A 21232-nucleotide genomic window follows, 5' to 3' on the forward strand; every position below is an offset into this window, starting at 1 on the left:
AGAACACCAAAGTATATCATGGAGTTCACCTGACCCACAACTTTTAATAGATTTTGGTTATGGGGAGCACAAGGGTCACTTTACAGGTGTGATGCAACAGACATCTGAAGTATTTTAAAAACAAAACAATGTTTATTCTATGTATCCAGTTAACATTTTATAAACCCACAGTAAACATCTTACCAACTACCAACACTGATAACCCCCCAAAAAGATACAGTACTCTATAGGTAGGGGCTGGTTTAGCACAAGGCTAAATAGCTGGCTTTTAAGGCAGGCCAGCAGTGCGGGTTCAATTTCTGTACCAGCCTCCCCGAACAGGCGCCGGAATATGGCGACTAGGGGCTTTTCACAGTAACTTCATTTGAAGCCTACTTGTGACAATAAGCGATGTTCATTTCATTTTGAGGTAACCCTCAGTCACTTTCCTGACAACATCCATAAGCCAAAACACTTTTTAACAAAGACAGTAGGTTTGAATTCTCTACAGAGAACAGCTATCACTTTTAAATTATTAAATTATCTAAACACCTTGTTTAACATACAGAGAGAGACCGGTAGACATCTACTTGGTTTGAATGTAGCTCTCCAACTGAAAGCAAAACTAAAACACAGCCAAAAAGAGCTTTCAGCTCAAAACGAAAGTGAAAAGCAGAATCACATTCCAGCTGCACCCACACAATGACATCACTGCAGCCAATTGATAAAACACACTTTTCTTAAAGGGACTCTCACATGACACCTCCCCCCAAGAAAAAAAAAATCAACTTCAATATGGTTTCATTTTTCACCTTTTCACTTTTCTTCAAGAAATATTGCCAGAAAATAAATGTTTTGTTTTTACAAAACAAGACACGCAAACATTTATAAAAACATAGTCCATTTTAGTTCTTCTCCCTTCAACTGGAATACCTCTTGATTGACAGTGTCTTTGGACAAGAAGGTCTCTGCACGATCCATCCATTTCTCTACGCCTCGTCATTCTCTTTAAGGTCAGATACTTTTGTTCAGTCCGATCACAGAGCCCCTTGTAATTCTCCAACACAGGAGTATTGGTTATCACAGCCTTCAGTCCGTCAAATGCCTGTTGACACTCCTCTGTCCACTTAAATTTGCTACGCTTCTTTAGCAAGTCCATCAGTGGAGCGACCACACTGCTAAAACTAAGCACAAATTTCCCGTAAAATCCACTCACGCCAAGAAATCGCATTATTTCCCTTTGTGTCGAGGGTACTGGAAACTCCTCAATAACCTTTGTTTTCACAACCCGTGGGACTATTTGACCCTGTCCGATTGTATGGCCAAGGAAAGTGATTCGGGCTTCTCCAAGTTCACTTTTGGCTAGGTTTAACATCAAACCCGCCTCCTGAAGTTGATCGAATAACTCCATCAGATGCTTTAAATGTTCTTTCCATGGCTGACTGAAAATTACCAGATCGTCGATGTATACCGCACAATTGGGTAATCCTGAAACAACTTTGTTAGTTAACCGTTGAAATGTGGCTGGGGTGTTTTTCATGCCGAATGGCATAACTTTGAATTGGTATATACCATCTGGAGTCACAAAAGCTGAAATCTCCTTTGCCTTTCGGATAAAGGTACCTGCCAATAACCTTTAAATAAATCCAGTTTGGAAATAAAAGCTGATTGTCCCACCTTCTCAATGCATTCCTCCAAACGCGGGATAGGATAAGCATCCATTCTTGTAACTGCATTAACCTTTCTATAGTCCACATACAACCATTGGGTACCGTCCGCTTTCAGTACCATCACCATGGGTGAGCTCCATTGGCTGCAACCCACTTCAATTATGCCATTTTAAAACATACTTTCAATTTCCTTGTTAACCTGTGCCAATTTTAATGGGTTATGTCTATATGGATGTTGTTTAATTGGAACAGCATTTCCCACATCTACATCATGTACAGCCATTTAATACTTCCCAACTTATCTCCACAAACTTGCCCATGTGATATCAATAACTCTTTCAGGTCAGTTTGCTTTTCCTCTGGAAGGTAACTCAACAATTTATCCCAATTTTTAAGAACATCCTTGTTTTCCAATTTAATTTGTGGGATGTCAAATTCAAAGTCATCTGGATTTGGCTCTTCATTTTGAGTTAGAATCATTAAAATCTCCTCCTTTTACTCTCCTTCCCTTTCAAACTACCTTTTAAGCATATTCACATGACACACTCGGTGAGCCTTCCTTCTATCTGGCGTTCTTACCACATAGTTCACCTCACTTAATTTCCTTTCAATCTGACAAAGTCCACAAAACCTTGCTTTTAAAGGTTCACCTTCCACTGGTAACAAGACTAATACGTTATCTCCAGGAACAAACTACAAAATTTTGCTTTCTTGTCTGCTACCCGTTTCATCACATTTTGTGCAACTTTCAAATGTTGTCTCGCCAATTCCCCTGATCTATTTATTTGTTCCCTAAAATTTGACACGTAATCCAATAATAAGTTCTGACTGCTGACTCATCAATTTTTCCTTAATCAATTTAAGTGGTCCTCTTACCTCATGACCAAAAATTAGTTGAAAGGGACTGAATTTGGTTGATTCATTAGGTGCATCCCTAATTGCAAAACAGTACGAATGGAATTCCTTTGTCCCAATCCTCTGGATCATCTTGACAATTAGCCCTCAACATGGTCTTTCATGTCTGATGCTACCTTTCTAGTGCTCCCTGCGATCCTGGATGGTACGCAGTTGATTTAAATTGTTTTATTCCTCAGCTATCCATAACCTTGAATAACCTGAGGTACAATTTGATCCTTGATCCGATTGTGTTTCTGTGGGTAGTCCATATCTAGTAAGAAATTTAAGTAACTCCTCCACAATCCTTCTAGCTGTAATATTGCGTACAGGAATGGCCTCTGGAAACCTAGTAGACACATCCATTATAGTCAAAAGATACTGATTCCCACTTTTCTTTTTAGGAAGTGGTCCTACGCAATCAATTAAAACCCTTGTAAAAGGTTCCTCAAATGCTGGAATGGGTATTAAGGGGGCTTGTTTTATCACTGCTTGAGGTTTCCCTATCACATGGCATGTGTGACATGATCTACTAAATTTAACTACATCTTTATGTAATCCAGGCCAATAAAAATGTTTTTGTATTTTAGCTAGAGTTTTCCTTACTCCCAAATGACCTTCCACTGGTACCTCATGTGCTATTCGGAACACCTCCTTTCTATACCCCACCGGCAATTTTCACCCCCCCACTATACCCCACTTTTCACCCGCCTGCATATGTAAAGGTCTCCATTTTCTCATCAAGGCATCACTTTTACAGTAACAACATTCTGGTACACACTCAGATTGCTCCTCCGTGTATGCTTTCTGACACATCAGTTTTATTTCTATATCTTTCTGTTGTAACTCTGCCAATTTTCCTGAACTAAAAATATCCGCCTCATCCTCCACCTGTTCTTGTTCTTTTCCAACTATCTGATCAAAAATCGTTTCTGATAATTGAACTTCAACTTTATCTTCACTCTTTGATTTCTCCTCTTGTCTTAACCTGTGACTTTGTGACCTTGTTACTACACAATCCGGAAAAATCCCAGGATATTCATCCTTCAACACTTCAGTTATCTGATTTTCCACTGGCTTATCAACCACAGTAGGCATCACTCCCACCTGCGATCCAGCTATATCATTACCCAAGATGAACTGTATTCCTGGACAAGATAGTTTATCTATTACTCCTACTACCACTTCACCACTCTTCACTGGACTTTCCAACCTTACCTTATATAATGGAACACTACTCTTCTCACCCTGAATTCCCCATATTGCCACCTTTTCTGGAAATATTCCTTCCAAACTACATAACTCCTCATCTCTTACCATCAAAGACTGACTAGCTCCCGTATCTCTTAAAATTTTGACTTCTTTACCTGCTCCTCCTGGTACACATGAGAAAACTTTACCCACACAAGTAAATTCTTTAAAGAAATCTGGCAACTTCTTATCAATCACTTCTTGATCAGATTGTACAATCCTTTGCACCTCCTTTGCTTCACTTGGGCATTCCTTTACCACTTTAACAAACCCCACTGACTTATCCTGTTTTATCACATCAGCCTTCCAAGTGCTTTTCTTCAACCACCAACACTGTGACTGTACATGGCCTAGTTTATTACAGTGAAAACATTTGAAACTTTTCATTTCTCTTCCACCCTCCTGGATTTCCTTTTTAATCTGAGGTACACTCTCCTTATTATCTCTCTCAGATCTCCTTTACCTCTACCACTTGAGTATTTCTCTTTTCCCCAGTTTCTATCCCTCAAAGGTTGAAACTGATGTCGTAAACTAAGCTTTGATTTATGAACTAATTCATAATCATCTGCCATTTTTGCTGCTGACCTCGCAGTTTTAACCCTCTGCTCTTCCACATGAGTTCTCACTGCATCAGGAATTGAATTTTTAAACTCCTCCAAAAGTATAATTTCTCTGAGAGCTTCATACATTTGGTCTATTTTTGATTTGCAACTGAATTTTTGTCATTTCCAATGAGTCCGACTGTATCTCAGGCAATTTTAAATTACAGCCGTAAGTACCTCACCTTTTCGTATTCTGTCAGGTAATGTTAACTGCAATGTTTCCCCCAAATCTAAACGGCTGTTTGTAGTCTCTGTTTGTAAGATACTGCGCGAGACGTTTTCCACCCCCAAGAACTTCCGAGCCTCTGAAAGAGCGATTATCCACAACACACTCCCTACTTAAATTGGAATACCACACCTGAAAAAGCAAACATAAATATGCTCACCCCTCACTGCCTTTAAGTTCACTAAGCCAACCCAATCACAAAAGATAGACTTTTATCCCACAAGCCCCCAATTTATTATGGGCCAGGGTTTAGAGAACACCAAAGTATATCATGGAGTTCACTTGACCCACAACTTTTAATAGATTTTGATTATGGGGAGCACAAGGGCCCACTTTACAGGTATTTTAAAAAACAATGTTTATTCTATGAATCTAGTTAACATTTTATAAACCCACAGTAAACATCTTACCAACTACCAACACTGATAACCCCCTAAAAGGATACAGTACTCTCCAGGTTACCCTTAGTAACTTTCCTAACAACATCCATAAGCCAAAACACTTTTTAGCAAAGACAGTAGGTTTGAATTCTCTACAGAGAACAGCTATGATTTTTAAATTATCAAATGATCTAAACACCTTGTTTAACATACAGAGGGAGACCGGTATACATCTGCTTGGTTTGAATGCAGCTCTCCAACTGAAAGAGAAACTAAAACACAGAGCCAGAAAGAGCTTCCAGCTCAAAACAAAAGTAAAAAGCAGAATCATATTCCAGCAGCACCCACACAATGACATCACTGCAGCCAATTTATAAAACACACTTTTCTTATAGTTACTCTCACATGATATACTGCAAAATCTATGTCTTCGACAAATCCTTTGCTTTCTCCTAATATCCCCTTTGACGATGTCAATTTAAGAATTACATTGGGATGGCTCCATGTTAAAACATAGAAATGCAGGTTGTTGATGAAACAGTTAAAAAAAACTAATTCGCTGGAGAAGAGATTTGGTGAGATTACCATTATTAAGAGAATAAATAAAATGAACATGTTCAAGATTGTCACAAACATTACAACCACATGACTAGAGATCCAGTTTAGCAGAGGAACAACAGGTTAGTTGAAACTGCTTTTTGCATTGGTGAATATATGGAATACAGTACGGGGAGGGGAGGCAGATAGTGTGGAACATTGATGGAGAACTGGTTTGTGTTTGATGAAGTAGGTGATTGAAAACTGTTGGTGTTTAGGACCAGCCAGATGAATGCATTGCCTAACGAAAAGCCAAATACTGCAGATGCTGGAAATCTGAAATGAAAACAGAAAATGCTGGAAAAGCTGAGCAGATCTTGCAGCATCTGTGGAGAGAGAAGCAGAATTAATATTTCAAATCCATATGAAGTTCTGTGGTGATTGTCCCTTTAAGGGCAACACAGCAGAGTATGAGTCACCTGGCCTGGGCGACCAATTGAGACTCAGAGTGGGTAATCACCCCAGGGGGTAGAGTCTTTTCTGAGCTGGAGACGTGTAGGGGACTTTATTAAAGCTCTCATATGCCTTTGATGTGGATTTTTAAACGTAATTTTGCAACCTTCTGGTAATGCACTGTTGCTGTCACAACAAAACAGTCGTGATTCTCCAACACTGATTATTTCTTTTAAATCATAATGGGTCTGGAAGAAAAACAATTATTTCCCAATTCATCAGATTGTTAGCGGTAGAAGTACTTCAAGTTTTTTAAAATATGTTTTTCCTCCAGTTTCTTTGTCTATTAAAGACTCTTGAGTACAGTTCCATAGGCCCCTGTACCTACATTCTGGATGAAACAGGAGCAGTTTCAGGAGAGGGAAAGGGAAGGAATAAAGTTCGAGACGGTGCTAGAGAGAGGCCAGAGTGAAAGTTTACAGTGGAAGTAAAACAGAAAAGACTGATAAATGTAGATTAGGAGTGAGGCTGAGGCAATCACAGAAAAATGCATGGTTTTCTTTATTTTGCCTGAGGTCAATGCCAAACGAGATCAACTGATGATTCACCAGGTTAATCCCAGAGTTGAGGGGGTTGGATTACGAGAGAAGTTGAGTAGACTGGGACTGGACTCTTTCGAATTTAGAAGGATGCCGGGGGAGGGGGGGGGGGGGGGGGGGGGGGGGAGGGAGAATCTTATAGAAGCATATAAAATTATGAAGGGAATAGATAGGATAGATGCAGGGAAGTTGTTTCCACTGGCGGGTGTGAAAGCAGAACTCGGGGGCATAGCCTCAAAATAAGGGGAACTAGATTTAGGACTGAGTTTAGGAGTAACTTCTACACCCAAAGGGTTGTGAATCTATGGAATTCCCTTTCCAGTGAAGCAGTTGAGGCTCCTTCATCGAATATTTTCAAGATAAAGATTGATCGTTTTTTGAAGAATAAAGGAATAAAGGGTGATGGTGTTCGGGTGGGAAAGTGGAGCGGAGTCCACGAAAGATCAGCCATGATCTCATTGAATGGCGGAGCAGGCCCGAGGGGCCAGATGGCCTACTCCTGCTCCTAGTTCTTACGTTCTTATGTAAGTATAAATTCTGATTTCATGAATTTGACCAGCCGCTCTACTCAATACGAGGCCAAGTATTTATAACTGTGTCCCGCAGTGTTTTACCGCCTAGAAAGAGGCCCTTCGGCCCATAATGTCTGTGCCGGCCATCAAGCACCTATCCTAATCCCAACTTCCGTCACTTGGTCCATAGCCTTGTATATTATGGCGTTTCAAATGCTCATCTAAATGCTTCTGAAATTTAGTTAGGGTTCCTTCCTCTACCACTCTTTCAGGCATTTCCCACCACGCTCTGGGTGAAAATATCTTTCCTCAAATCGCCTCTGAATGTCATGTGTCTTACCTTAAATACATATCCCCTGGCTATTGACCAGGGGAAAAGCTTCCTGCTCCCTACCCTTGCATTGTTAGTCCTCCCAAAATGCATTGCCTCACACTTTCCAGGGTTAAATTCAATTTGCCACTGGCCAGCCCTTCTCGTCCACGTTCCCCGGTACATTCTTCCTGTGGCCAACTTTCCAGAGGCAGCCTAAATAGTTTCGATCCCTCTTTCCTGTCTTGGTCTTTCTCATATTTTGGGGGTGGGGACTATGCTCCTCATGTATAAGCACTCAATTTTTTTTTAAAAAGCTACAGTTACTGTGGTAACTGCATTACTGGTTCTGCGCAATTCAGCACCAGTGGTTGGAGGGCGTTTTGTCAATTGGCCTGTCCTTGGATTTTTACAGGAATCGATGTGTTTTATCTTTTTTCTCTGAACAGTCGAGTCTGGAATTTGAATTGGGAGGCGTTCAAACGCCATTTCGGAAGTTCACAGCCGGTGGGGATCTTAAACGATACAGATTGATCTCCAGCAGGGGTGTGAGCTCCGTTACCGTGTTGCCGCTGGAGAAAGAGCAAGAAAGGTCACTGTGACCAAATGACCTGAGGTTGTTGGGTGAGCGAGCAGTGTTTGAGCGGCTGGTCCCTGCTGCTTTTAAAGATCAACTTACTCCCTTGGGGGACAGTAGGACACTATCCAGTCAGGTAGGAGACTCTCGAATCTGGTCACATGGAACCTTCTCACAATTGAAATGGAGAAAATGTCAGTTTCCATTCTGTTACCCGGGAATTGCTAGCTGTCCCGGGACATTGCTACATAGCCTTCAGGTTCAGGGGAATACGTTTGGATCAGTCTTGGCTTTTAAACGCAAACTTTAATGAAGTGCGCTGAGGGTTTTGCTTTTCAACAGCGCGTTAGCTGCTATCCTTTCAAGTTGACTTTCAATCTAATTAAAGGACAGTTACTTTAAAACGAGCTGTAAATCAGGGGAGTCCTGTTGTCTGAGCTGGGCTTCAGAAACGGTTTTTATTTTAGATTTTATGTCCTATGTTTGTGACGGAGAAGAATTAAAAAGAGAACATGCTGGGGGAACACTGCAGGATCTGGAGAGAGAAACCGAGGTAACGTTTCCAGTCCAATATGACTCCAGAACTGAAATAACGACCAAGTATTAAAACAGATGGATTTGCTTGTGTCCAGGGGGTGAGGTGTCGAAGGAGTTTTATTCAACTCGCTAAAATTGGAGTTTTTGCACCAATTGCCCTGTTTTGTCACGGGGTGAATTTGGGACGCGAGGGAGTGAAGCAGGATGCTGGTCCAGGGGTGAACTTTAACACTCAAACTCTCCGGCTGAACACCAATATTACTGGCGCAATTTCAACTTTTAAAAAAACAAGTGCTCCAGTCACTGTGAATCTGAATCTAAAAAATGGGGGAAAAAGTGTTGTGTCTTGGTAAATGTTTAAAGAGGGATTGGACAGTGCAGTTTTCTGCTCCTTCCAGTGGGAACATTTCACTTTACCCCCGGGTCGGGATTGTAAGGAGGAGCTCGATTGCTTCAGTTTTACTCACTGTGGAGTTATTTGGTCAGTGTGTCATCCAGAGCTTGTGTGTCAAGTAAGAACAAAAAAAGGTACAGCACAGGAACAGGCCCTTCGGCCCTCCAAGCCTGTCCGATCATGATGCCCTTACTCGGTCCGTATTGCTCTATTTCATCCCTATTCATGTACCCTTCCAGATGCCTCTTAAATGTTGCTAATGTGTCTGTTTCCACCATATACTCTCGCAGCATGTTCCAGGCACCCACCACTCTCTGCATGAAAAACTTAACCTGCACATCTCCCTTAAACTTTCCCCCCTCACCTTGAACCTGGACCCTCTATTAATTGACACTTCCACCCTTCGAAAAAGCCTCTGACTATCCACCCTGTCTATGCCTCTTATAATTTTGTAGACCTCTATCAGGTATCCCCTCAACTTGTGTCTTTCCAGTGAGAACAATCCTAGTTTATTCCACCTCTCCTCATCACCGAGGCCCTCGAGACCAGGCAACATCCTGGTAAACCTTGCTCTCTTTCCAAAGCTTCCACGCCCTTCTGATAATGTGGTGGTAGTTTGCAACGATGGTGGGGTTAAACATTTTTTTAGGATGGGTGATTTAAAGACGAGTGACAGGACCAAGAGACAGACCTATTAACAATATCACGCAGCATGGAGAAGGGGAATGGTCAGCAGTTTTGTGAGAATGTGGTCAAAGGGGCAGGAGGCCAGTCTCCTGGACAAGATGGGCTCTGAGGAAGATAGAGGATAGGAGATCAAATGGAGAAAGATGAGTTAAGAGCTCAGACCAGTTGGAATTTTAAAGACAGTTCAGCCCAGTGGACTAGTGGAAGTGAGGAACGCAGCTGATCAGATTGTCTCAATCTTAGTGACAAAGAAACTCTATGAACTGCACACACTTGAGGTGAAGATGGAGGAGACAGGGAGAAACCTTCAAACGGAACTAACTTGTGTTAAAAGTTTCAACACAATGAAACTCAAAAAATATTATCTCGTTTGAAGTGCTATGGTGTACAATTACAAAGAACAGTACAGCACAGGAACAGGTCCTTCGGCCCTCCAGGTCTGCGCCGATCACGTGTCCAATCTAAACCAACCGCCTGTATCCTTCTATACCCCATCTGTTCAAGTGTCTATCTAGAAGATAAGTGTTAAAGGTCGCTAACGTCTTTGCCTGAACCACCTCACTTGACAGTGCATTCCAGGCCACCACCACCCTCTATGTAAAAAAAACTCCCCCCGCAGATCCCACTGAACCTTTCCCTCCTCACCTTGAACTTGTACCCCCTTGTAATTGTCATTTCCGCCCTGGGAAAAAACCTTCAACTGTTCACCCTATCTATGCCCCTCATAATTTTATAAACTTCTTTCAGGTCGCCCCTCAGCCATAGATCCCCAAAGGCAGCAGGAAGGGCAGGTAAGCTGGTTAAGAAAGCATATGGGATAATGATTAGCCGAGGCAGGTAGGTTATTATGGATCTGTATAAAATCCTGGGTAGGCCGCAGTTCTGGTCGCCACTCTATAGGAAGGATGTGATAATTCTAGAAAGGTGCAGAGGAGATTCAGCAGGATATTGTCTGGGCTGGGTTGTCTCAGCTATGAAAAGAGGCTGATTAGGCTGGAGTTATTCTACTTAGAGCAGAGAGGGGAGACCTGACTGAGGTGTATAAAATTATGAAGAATGTAGATAGGGTAGACAGAACCATAGAATCTCTCCGGTGCAGAAGGAGGTCATTCGCCCATTGCCTGCATCGACCCTCTGACAGAGCATCCTATCTAAGCATACTCCACGCCCTATCCCAATAACCCCACCGAACCTGCACATCTTTGGACTGTGGTAAGAAACCAGAGCACCCAGAGGAAGCCCACACAGACACGGGGATAACATGCAGACAGCATGCAGACAGCCACCCAAGGCCAGAATTGAACTCAGGACCCTGGCGCTCTGAGGCAACAGTGCTAACCCCAATGCCATCCGGAAGAAGGAACTTTTCTCCTTGGAGGGATCAATAACCAAAGGGTATGTAAGGGGCAGGAGATTTAGAGGGGCTGTGAGGAAATCCGTTTTCACCCAGAGAGTGGTGGGAAACTGGAACTCAGTGCCTGAAAGGGAGGGAGAGGCGGGAACCCTCACAACATTTCAGAAGTATTTAGATCAGCATTTGAAATGCCATAGCATACAAGGCTACGGACCAAGTACAGGAAAATGGGATTAGAATAGATAAGTGGGCTTGATGGCCAGCAGACGGCATTATGGGCCGAAGGGCCTCTTTCTCGGCTGTAAAACGGGATGTGACACAGTTGAAAATACTTGGCCTCGTTTTGCATAGAGAAGCTGGCCAAATTCATGAAGTCAGAATTTACACGTACTCATCAGTTGATCTCGTTTGGCATTGATGTCAGGCAAAATAAAAAGAAAACCATGTATCTTTCTGTGACTGCCTCAGCCTCACTCTAAATCCACATTTATCAGTCTTTTCTGTTTTACTTCCACTCTATAATTTTCACTCTGGCCTCTCTCTATCACTGTCTCCAACTTTATTCCTCCCCTTTCTCCTGAAAATGTTCCTGTTTCATCTAGAATGTCGCTACAGGGGCCTATGGAACTATACTCAGTGTTTTTAATAGACAAGCAAACTTAAAAAAAACTTGAAGCACTTCTCCCACTAACAATCTGATGAAGTGGGCAGTAGATTTTTGTTTTTCTTCCCAATCCAATATGATTTAAAAGCAATGATCAGTGTTGGTGTACCACTAACGGTTGAATAAACTTGGTTTGTTCTCACTGGAACGACGGAGGTTGAGGGGTGACCTGATAGAGGTCTACAAAATTATGAGGGGCATAGACAGAGTGGATAGTCAGAGGCTTTTCCCCAGGGTAGAGGGGGTCAATTACTAGGGGGCTTAGGTTTAAGGTGCGAGGGGCAAGGTTTAGAGGAGATGTACGAGGCAGGTTTTTTACACAGAGGGTAGTGGGTGCCTGGAACCCACTGCCAGAGGAGGTGGTGGAAGCAGGGACGATAGTGACGTTTAAGGGGCATCTTGACAAATATATGAATAGGATGGGAATAGAGGGATACGGACCCAGGGAGTGTAGAAGATTTTAGTTTAGACGGGCAGCATGGTCGGCACAGACTTGGAGGGCCGAAGGGCCTGTTCCTGTGCTGCACTTTTCTTTGTTCTTTATACTAATGTTTTGTTACGGTAGCAATGGTGAATTATCAGAAGTTTGTGAAATTACACAACAAAATTAAAAGATGTATGAGAGCTTTAATTAAAGATTATTTTTATATGATGCTTGTGGTGTGAGAATGAGGAGAAATACACTTGTGGCCTTGGTGGTTCATGCAGTTTTATTTTTAGAATGGTTTCTCCATGAACAGTGATGTGTCTGTTATTCCCTATCAGGGCCCAGCTCACAGCTTTTCACTCACCCTTGCACACTGCTTCAACTCACATGCTGTTTCTCTGCCTGCCCCCTCATCTCATTAAAAAATACATCTCCGGCTTTGGATAATACGGACCACTTGGTTTCCAAAGGCACAAAGGACTCAAAAAAAAAACTATGTAGTTCATTCAGCACGTCTGGTGGAAATATAAAAATGTTAATGTTTTGAGTCCATATGACTCCTCTTCAGAACTTTAATGAAGTCTGCCGAGCCTCACAACTGTCGTTAGTCTCCCACACCTCTCCACTTCAGAGAAGGACTCCACCCCTTGGGGTGATTACCCACTCATGAGTCCCAATTAATCACCCAGGTCGGGTGACTCATATTCTGCTGTGTTGCCCTTAATGGGACAATCACCAGAGAATTCCATATGGACTCAAAACATGAACTCTGTTTCTCTCTCCACAGATGCTGCTAGGCCTGCTGAGTTATTCCAGCGTTTTCTGTTTTATTTTCAGATTTCCAGTATCCGTAGCATTTGGCTTTACTTTATTCAATGCATTCACCTGGCTGGTCCTAAATATTAACAGTTTACAGCACTGCTGCCTCACGGCGCCGAGGGCCCGGGTCCGATCCTGGCCCTGGGTCCGATTCCAGCCCCGGGTCACTGTCCATGTGGAGTTGGCACATTCTTCCGTGTCTGTGTGGGTCTCACCTCCACAACCCAAAAATGTGCAAGGTAGGTGGATTGGCCACGCTAAATTGCCCCTTAATTGGAAAAAGACACACATAACAGTTTTCAATCACCTTCATCAAACAAGAACCAGTTCTCCTTAAATGTTCCGCACTATCTAGCTCCACTTCCTCATACTGTATTCCATATATTCATCACCAATGTGAAAAGCAGTTTCAACTAAACTGTTGTTCCTCTGCTAAGCTGGATCTCTAGTCATGTGGTTGTAATGTTTGTGACAATCTTGAACATGTTCATTTTATTTATTCCCTTAATAATGTTAAACACATCAGTATCTCACCAAATCTCTTCTCCAGAGAATCAGGATTTTTTAAACTGCTTCATCAACAATCTGCATTTTTATACTTCTAACATGGAGACATCCCAATGTAATTCTCAAATGGAAACCGTCAAAAGGGATATTAGGAGAAAGCAAAAGTTTTGTCGAAGGCAGGGATTTTACAGTATTAAAGGAGGTGAGGTGGATGGAACGAAAGATGTGAATGGAGAGGTGGCTGGCTGAAGTCATGATCACCAACAGTGGAGGGACTTCATAAGAGATGTCACAGCAATGGAGAGTTCAAGTGAATTGTACAGCTGTAGGATTTCACACAGATACTGCAGAGATAATCAATGCCATTGAAGGATGTGAATTTGAGCCAATCTGCAAGATTGGGATAACGCACGGTGTGAGAAGGGACAAAAACAGTTTGGGAAGAGATGATGTGTGTGGACGATGGTACACTGGCCAATTGATTATTGAAATTTCCAAGATTGGAGAAGGATGAGGGCTTCAGTGGAGATCGACTGAAATAGGAGTGAAGGCAGGTCATGGCAGTAATTCTGGAAATCTTTGTGATGGAGGCAATATGGGGACAAAAAGATCAGCTTGGGTCAAATAGGTCAAATTATTAAGTCTGTTCACAGTGTAACAGCTGATGGGGCGGGAGTTTGGGTAGTTAGCAAGATACACAAATTGTGGTGGGGGTCAGGTTTCCGATTGCTGGGGTAGCAGGCTTGGAAATGGAGGGTTTTTGAAAGCACATTCTCAATGCCAGGGAAGCTTCTCAGAAGTGGGTGGGGATGCCTATCAGCTGCCCACTGAATGGAGGCAATGTTTCCAACTCATCAGCATTTTGCTATAAATGGCATCAAAGCCCACCCCTTGTCCTTGATAGGATGATCAGTCTGCTCTGTCTGGCTCCAATGGCTGAATGGCCTCCTTTTGTGCTGTGACACTATCTCCTGACTTTCATTCAAACAAAGGAATTTCTCCATATTCTTGGAAAATCAATAGAATCGTACAGAATGCTTACAGAGCAGAAGGATGGTATTCAGGTCCTTGCTCTCTGCAAGTGCATCTCGGCTAGTTTTACCGCTCTGCCTTTTCCACTAAGTCCTGCATCCTCCCCTCACCTCCATTCTGACTCCTCATCATTTTGAACACCTGCATCAAGTCTCCTCTCAATCTTTTCTAAGGAGAAGCTTCTCCAATTTATCCACGTCATTTGAGTTCACAATCCCTGAAACCATTGTCATAAATATTTTCCGCATACTCTCTGATTAGGAAGCTATGAAAGGCAGGGGGAGCTTTAAACCCCACAACAGGCAGATATAGTTTGGAATGGAGGTGGGGCTGTTTGGGCAGTCAACACCCTCACGGGAGGCAGGTTGACCAAATGTGGTAGTCACCACTGTTGTATTATATATATCGCATATGAGGTGTATTACGGTAAGGCTCCTGTACTACTGGTACGGGGGTAGATCCCTGCCTGCTGGTTCCGCCCAGTAGGCGGAGTCTAAATGTGTGTGCTCTCCGAGTTGCAGCCATTTTGGCAGCAACTGTGGGAGGCAGTGGCGGACTGGGTCTAAAAATATTGGTTGCCAGGAGACAAAGGGGGCCCACCCACAACTATAATGCTATCATTTAATTTTCATAACGAATAAATAAAATTTTCAAAAAATACATATGGAAAAAAGGGTACAATTAAAATTTTTGTGGAAAAAATGTGTATTTCTTAGTAATGACAGTGTACATGTACTGTACATATTACTGGCAGTAGATACCAAATGTAAATACAGAATGTTATAATTGAATTTTAAATTTAAAAAAAATTTAAGTAATTGGTTGATATTTTTTAATAGTTTACTGCACAATTTACACATTAACAGATAGTTCAAAAGCACAATAGAGCATTGCATGCAGTCCACTATATTAAGAGCAATTGTTTGTGTTCGCTAGATGATTGTGCGAATCTGCCAATAATTGCTTCTGCATCCAATTCATCTAACAATTCCTTTTCAATGGATAGCAACATGGATGATTCCAAATTCTCCTCAGACAGCGAATTTCTTAACCTTGTCTTTATGATCTTTAGCTTTGAAAATGTCCTCTCACATTGGACTTGAGTAACTGATGTGCAGATGACTTTATAAAGTTCATAAAGGTTATCATATGCCTTGTCATGAAATTTGTTGGATGCCAGAATTTTTAGTACACACGATGGGCAAGTGCTGCAAATTTTACAATTGTTGCAACTGGAATCCATATTCTCACCATCATTAAGCAATAGCTTTAATACATCAAAGTTTGAAGCAAAATAAAACAATTCCAATATTACTTGATCTTTGCTGATTTGTGGAAACAGCTTAATAATACCTTCCAATGCTTCATCTTCAAGGCCCTTCTCTGCAATAGTTTTAAACTTTGCTGGATCCAAGCAGGACAAATCTTTATACAACTGTTTGTGTTGTACAAAGCGTGATTCTAGTGACTGGACAATGCGATCCATTATTAGGTTAAACACATTTACTCGAAAATCACAGCTAGAGAATCTGAGGAATTTCTTTCATCATCAATAAGCTCATCTGCCATTCTTTTCTTCTTCCTCTGCCTCTTAACTGGCAATGCTGTTTCCAACACATCAATTTCCAATGTTTGATTTTCATCCATATTCATCTGTGAAATCCTGTCATTACATTTATTTACAAATTCCAAAGCCTTGCTGTGAATGTTATCAAATGTTCTTGTCTGTTCCTTCAACTTTGTTGTAGCTGAATCTACCAAACTCCATGCAGTAAACATATCTAAACCACTTGTCTGTAGATAACTTGATAACGGGGTTGTAGTTTCAAATATATACAAGTAAGTAAATGCTGTCAATATGGTTTCAAACTTTAGAAGACTTTGAAGTAAAACATTTGCTTCATGTTTTGTTTTTGCATCAAACTTTTCTGAATCTTGTATCATTGATAAGCATGTCAATAGATTTACGAAAGTACTGGCAGCGGCATCATCAAAACGTCCAAATATAGTTGTTGCTGCATTGGATTTTCCTGACCATCTGGTCTCACCAATTAGCTTTAATCGTTTCATTTTTTCTTGTCCTAGATGTTTTCCAACAACTTCTATCCATACAGCCATTCACTTGTATGATGCTTTCACAAAAGTTGCTATATTCTGGAGCAAATTGAAAAAAAAAACTGCAGGCACACAACATTTTGTTGTTTCAGTTATCACCAAATTCAAGACATGGGCATAGCACCATATATGAACATGTTGATCAGCCACATCAGCAATTTTACTTTGATATAGGGGGCCCACTTCATCAGGGGGCCCACTTGCCATCGGGCAAGCTGACACCCTGGCCAGTCCGCCACTGGTGGGAGGCTCCACATCTCTGCGTAATAAAGCCTCGATTACTCTCTACTCTCATCTCATCGTAATTGATAGTGCATCACCAATATTACGACAAAGCCTTGTATTAATTTAAAGCTGGCCAGAATTGTTTCCTAGCCGAGATACGTGCCTTTCCAATTCCTTGCTGGATCGAGTATATCTGCTTCAACCACTTCATCCCCATCAGCAGATATCCCACCAAAAATTTCAGTCTCCTCCATGAATGATGCCTCTGATGTGTCTCGGTGTGCTTATCACCATTCCTTGATCTTCCCAAATTCCAGACCTCCAATCTCTTCTGCCCCCAATCTCTGATCTGCCTCTGTCTCCGCTTGCCCCCTCTGTGACCCCCCTTCAGTCTGCTTCGACTCAGGACTCTGGTGTGCTGTTCCCCAAACCAAGGCCTCCTCAATAGTTTCCAGATCCTCGCAGCCCCCTAGTAACAGGCACAGGCCTGCCCGCCAACAGGGTGAAAATGGGAAAAACAAAGTGCTTAAATGGATCCTGCCCTTAAGTTCAGCAGAACCTTCCGGAAACCCCACTCTGTTCCTGTCTTTTAGTTATCAGAATCTACTGAACTTCCTGTCCACTCACAACATGATTTGTAGATATACTGGGTTGGATTTTACCAACAAAATTGGCAAGTATGTTGGGAAGCTTGCTTTGAAGAGCCAACTGCAAATGTTTACAGTAGCGCATTAGGCTGCACAGGAGTAGCTTCCTGAAGAGAAAGGTGTCATGTGAGAGTACCTTTAAGAGATGAGTGCTTAAGAAATGTACCTTTAAGAAATGGGTGTTTATCAATGATGTCAGAGTGTGGGTGGAGCAGGGCTGCCTGTCAGCTTTTTACTTTTGTTTTAGGCTGTTTGCTGCAGGATGTGTTTTAGTTTTATTTTCAGTGTTGGAACTGAAACCAGACTAAGCAGGTGTACTGTTGTTCTCTCTGCCATCAAAAGAATATCTTGATCATTTGGTGAATTCAGAATTATAAATGTTCTCAGTAGTGAATGTAAACCTAATGTGCTTCTGTTAAAAGGTGTTTCTTCTGTCTTCTGGATGTTGTTTGGGAAGTTATTAAGCATTACTTAGTGTTGCATTATTTGAGGGTTGTATTTGAATTAATAGTTGCTAAGATGTTCACTGTATGTTTTAAAAAGGTGAACTTGAGTTCGTAGAATAAACATTGTTTTGCTGTAAAAAATACTTTTCCATTTCTGCTGTACCACACCTGTAGAGTGGGCCGTGTGCTCCCCCTACCACAATCTATTAAATGTTGTGGGTCAGCTGAACTCCATGATACACTTTGGGGTTCTCTAAACCCTGGCCCATAACAAAGGTTACCTTTTAACATATGTTAATGAGTGGTATTGATGCAGATTTTTAAAGTTTGACTTTGATCCAGTGGTTTCCCAGTCTTTCTGGAACTTGCTAACGAAAGCAAGACACCAAGAAATTGAGAGAGGTGAAGCAATTTCAGGAAATGCACCAATAAACACTCAGTACTTACATATTATTTCAAAGCAGCTTGCAGGAAAGGGTTTGCTCACAATTCTTCTGCTGAGAGTTTCCCTTTGGAGTTCTCTTCAACATGTTGGAAGTGTCATATAGACTTGGAGGCCTGACCCGCACTGAAGTCTAATCGATCAGATCAGGATGGGGAGATGCTTCTGTCGCCTGAGGTCGGATCTCGGATAAGGACCACGATGACCAGTAGCAGCAGGAGCGTCCTGCTGCTTGTAGACCTGCAGCTCACAGGAGGCCACGTTTGTAACAGAGAATAATCTTCCTCAACGTGCCTGAGCTGCAGTGCCTCAGGAGCCTCAGAGCATTTTGTCAAGCGCCGGCAGAGGTTTGCAGCCTGCCAGGCCAAGACCTACTGCCAGCTGTACCTGATAGTCATGCTTTACCAGTGGCTGTCAAAGTCACCACCATTCCCCGCATTCGTTTGCCTTTGGTTCACTCTGTTGGAGGCATTTGCAGGATCTCGCGCTCAGTGACTGGCAAATACATTAAGAGAAGTGACTAATGGCTCTTTGGGTAGGGTTGCCAACTTTACTGGACAGCCAGAATGAGCGGGTGCTTTGGTTATGCATCTTTCACTGGCTTCTCATAGACGGTGTCATGGATTGGAAACCTGTGGCAATTAGGCACCCTTAGGTCACCCAGGAGTGTTCATCAACTGTAAAGGCTTCCATTCCATCAATGTGGAGGCACAGAAAGATCTTTTACAGATACCTGCATAGGTTCCTGGGCAGCTGCCATAATGCTTTTGTCTTGTGGCAGTCAATTCTCCCAAACTTCCTCATGCCAGAGGCAGAGTTACTGGCTGGCTGTTTAGGGACTGGGGATACCCCCTTCAAATGTGGTTGATGCCACCTCTTAGGAAACTGGGAAACACGGCGTACCAGCGCTACAATGAATGGCATGTTACCAGCAGATGTGTATTCGAGCGAACCATTGACAAATTTAAGATGCGTTTCTGGCATCGCCCTTCAATACAAATCAGTCCATTTGTACTGGCTGGTCGTGGGGCACTTCTCTGTCTCCAACATCGCGCAGCAGCAAGGCATGGACCTGTAGTAGGGCCAAAGCGCACAGCCTCTCCAGAGGATTCTGAGGTGGATTAAGATGAGAAAAATGAGGAGGAGGGGGGAAAGGCTGAAAGTAATGTGGGACTTTCATTACATTAATGCCTGGGATGCTCCCTGATTATTGTGAGGTTTGCAAAGTGTATCCATCTTGCAACCTCATACAAAGGTCACTTCTGGCTTCTCCAAACCCCCTGCAATGTTACTAACTCAAAGCAGTCCTGCAAATGACCAAGCACCCCTTCCACATCCTGCCATGTGTTGCTGTCAGTGTAGATCTTCCTGTTCGTCATCAAACAACTGAAATGGTCACTTGCCAACCAGCAAGTTTGGAGGACTCCACCTCTAGCATTAGCGGCCCTGAAATGTGCTGACCTGAAACGTTAACTCTGTTTCTCTCCACAGATGCTGCCAGACCTGCTGAGTTTATCCAGCATTATCAGTTGTTATTATAACTGGAATGCTATGCCCATTGCGATGATGTCTTCTTTCCTGGATTGGGATAATTTTTTCCCTAGAATGTAGAAGGTTAAGAATGATCTGGTTTAATTCTTCACAATATTAAGGTGGGCTGATTGGTACAGAAAGAGACACAGGCCAAATTTCTCCTAATAAATGACGGGTGGGAAATCGGGTGAGAATTCCGGCATGATTCCCATCACATCCCACCCACACTTAGCCATTTCTTTCGGAGTGGGGATCTAAAGACCACTCCTCAGAGATCGGGGCATCATTGTAAATGCGACGGTACGAACTAGGTGGCATCCGGTGCCACGGGTAAGGAGCCTTGCTCTCTGTTCGGCGCCCAACGCAAACGACATTTAGGGAGCATTCCTGCTATTCTCCAGGAATGGCGGTAAATGTGCCAGGCACAACACGGAGGGAGAATCACGGCCACTATTTCCACTGATTGGATGGTCCAAAACCAGAGGGATGTACTTGAATATTAGAGTCCAACCTTTCAGGGAAAAATTAGGAAAGTTTGGAGCTCTCTCAAACAGCAATTGTTAAGTCGATTGTTAATTCTAAATCTGAGACTGTGATTTTCTTTGTTAATCAAACATATTAAGGGAGATTGGCAACAGCAGGTATTTACAGGTAGGTTACAGATCAGTCATGATCCCATTGTTTAGCAGAGCGGACTTGAGAGACTATGTTCCTATATTTTAATACTCTTGAATAATGAAGTACCTAAAAAAAAGTTATCCTCTGTCAATGCATGCAAAATTAAAGCAGAATTGATAAACATATTGTCACCCTACCTTCATTCCAAACCACTGTGAAGGTGGCCAGGATTTAGGACCTGGACTTGATTTAACTCATTGCTTTACTTAGGCAGTAGTTTGATGCATCTTCAAACGTTGCAAAAAAGGTGAACTGACTCTAATACCAGGAGAGGTTATTACAGTCACCAACCAGGTAAACAATCTTCAGCAGTCAAATAATTAAATAATGTCTGTGGTGAGAGACATCACTGTAAATACACAAGGGGTTAATATAAATACACATAGACTAGATAAACACTAGAGGGAGCACCAGAGACATCATGACACACAGACAGTCAACCAATAGGTCAGTAAGATAGGACACGACCAATGGGCATTCAAGACACACACACAGGTGACACTACCACAGGGGGGCATTACACCAACCCACATCAAGGAAGCATCTTATGCTACATTAAGAGCATAACAAAACATGGTACCAGTGAGTGACTGTTAAATCCATATAGTTACAACACAACAAATTTGTGGCAACCAGCAACAGCAGCCAGGCAAGATGATGTTCGAGATTCCGGTTCCACAGCAGCTCAGGTACCAAGGCAATCTCAATGTAAACTGGCGTGCGTTCAGGCAGAGA

General features: G+C 42.4%; 1 protein-coding gene across 1 annotated transcript in view; it reads left to right on the plus strand.

The window, feature by feature from the left end:
* The window catches only part of LOC119968692 (sorting nexin-9-like), a 120786-nt gene that overhangs the window by 651 nt on the left and 98903 nt on the right, over nucleotides 1-21232 (plus strand). Inside the window, exon 2 of the mRNA XM_038801288.1 lies at nucleotides 8050-8126. Within this exon, the coding sequence (XP_038657216.1) occupies nucleotides 8050-8126 (77 nt within the window). The remainder of the gene's footprint in view (nucleotides 1-8049; nucleotides 8127-21232) is intronic.

The sequence above is a fragment of the Scyliorhinus canicula genome, chromosome 7 (assembly GCF_902713615.1).
Source record: "Scyliorhinus canicula chromosome 7, sScyCan1.1, whole genome shotgun sequence".
In the NCBI taxonomy this organism is placed as follows: domain Eukaryota; kingdom Metazoa; phylum Chordata; class Chondrichthyes; order Carcharhiniformes; family Scyliorhinidae; genus Scyliorhinus; species Scyliorhinus canicula.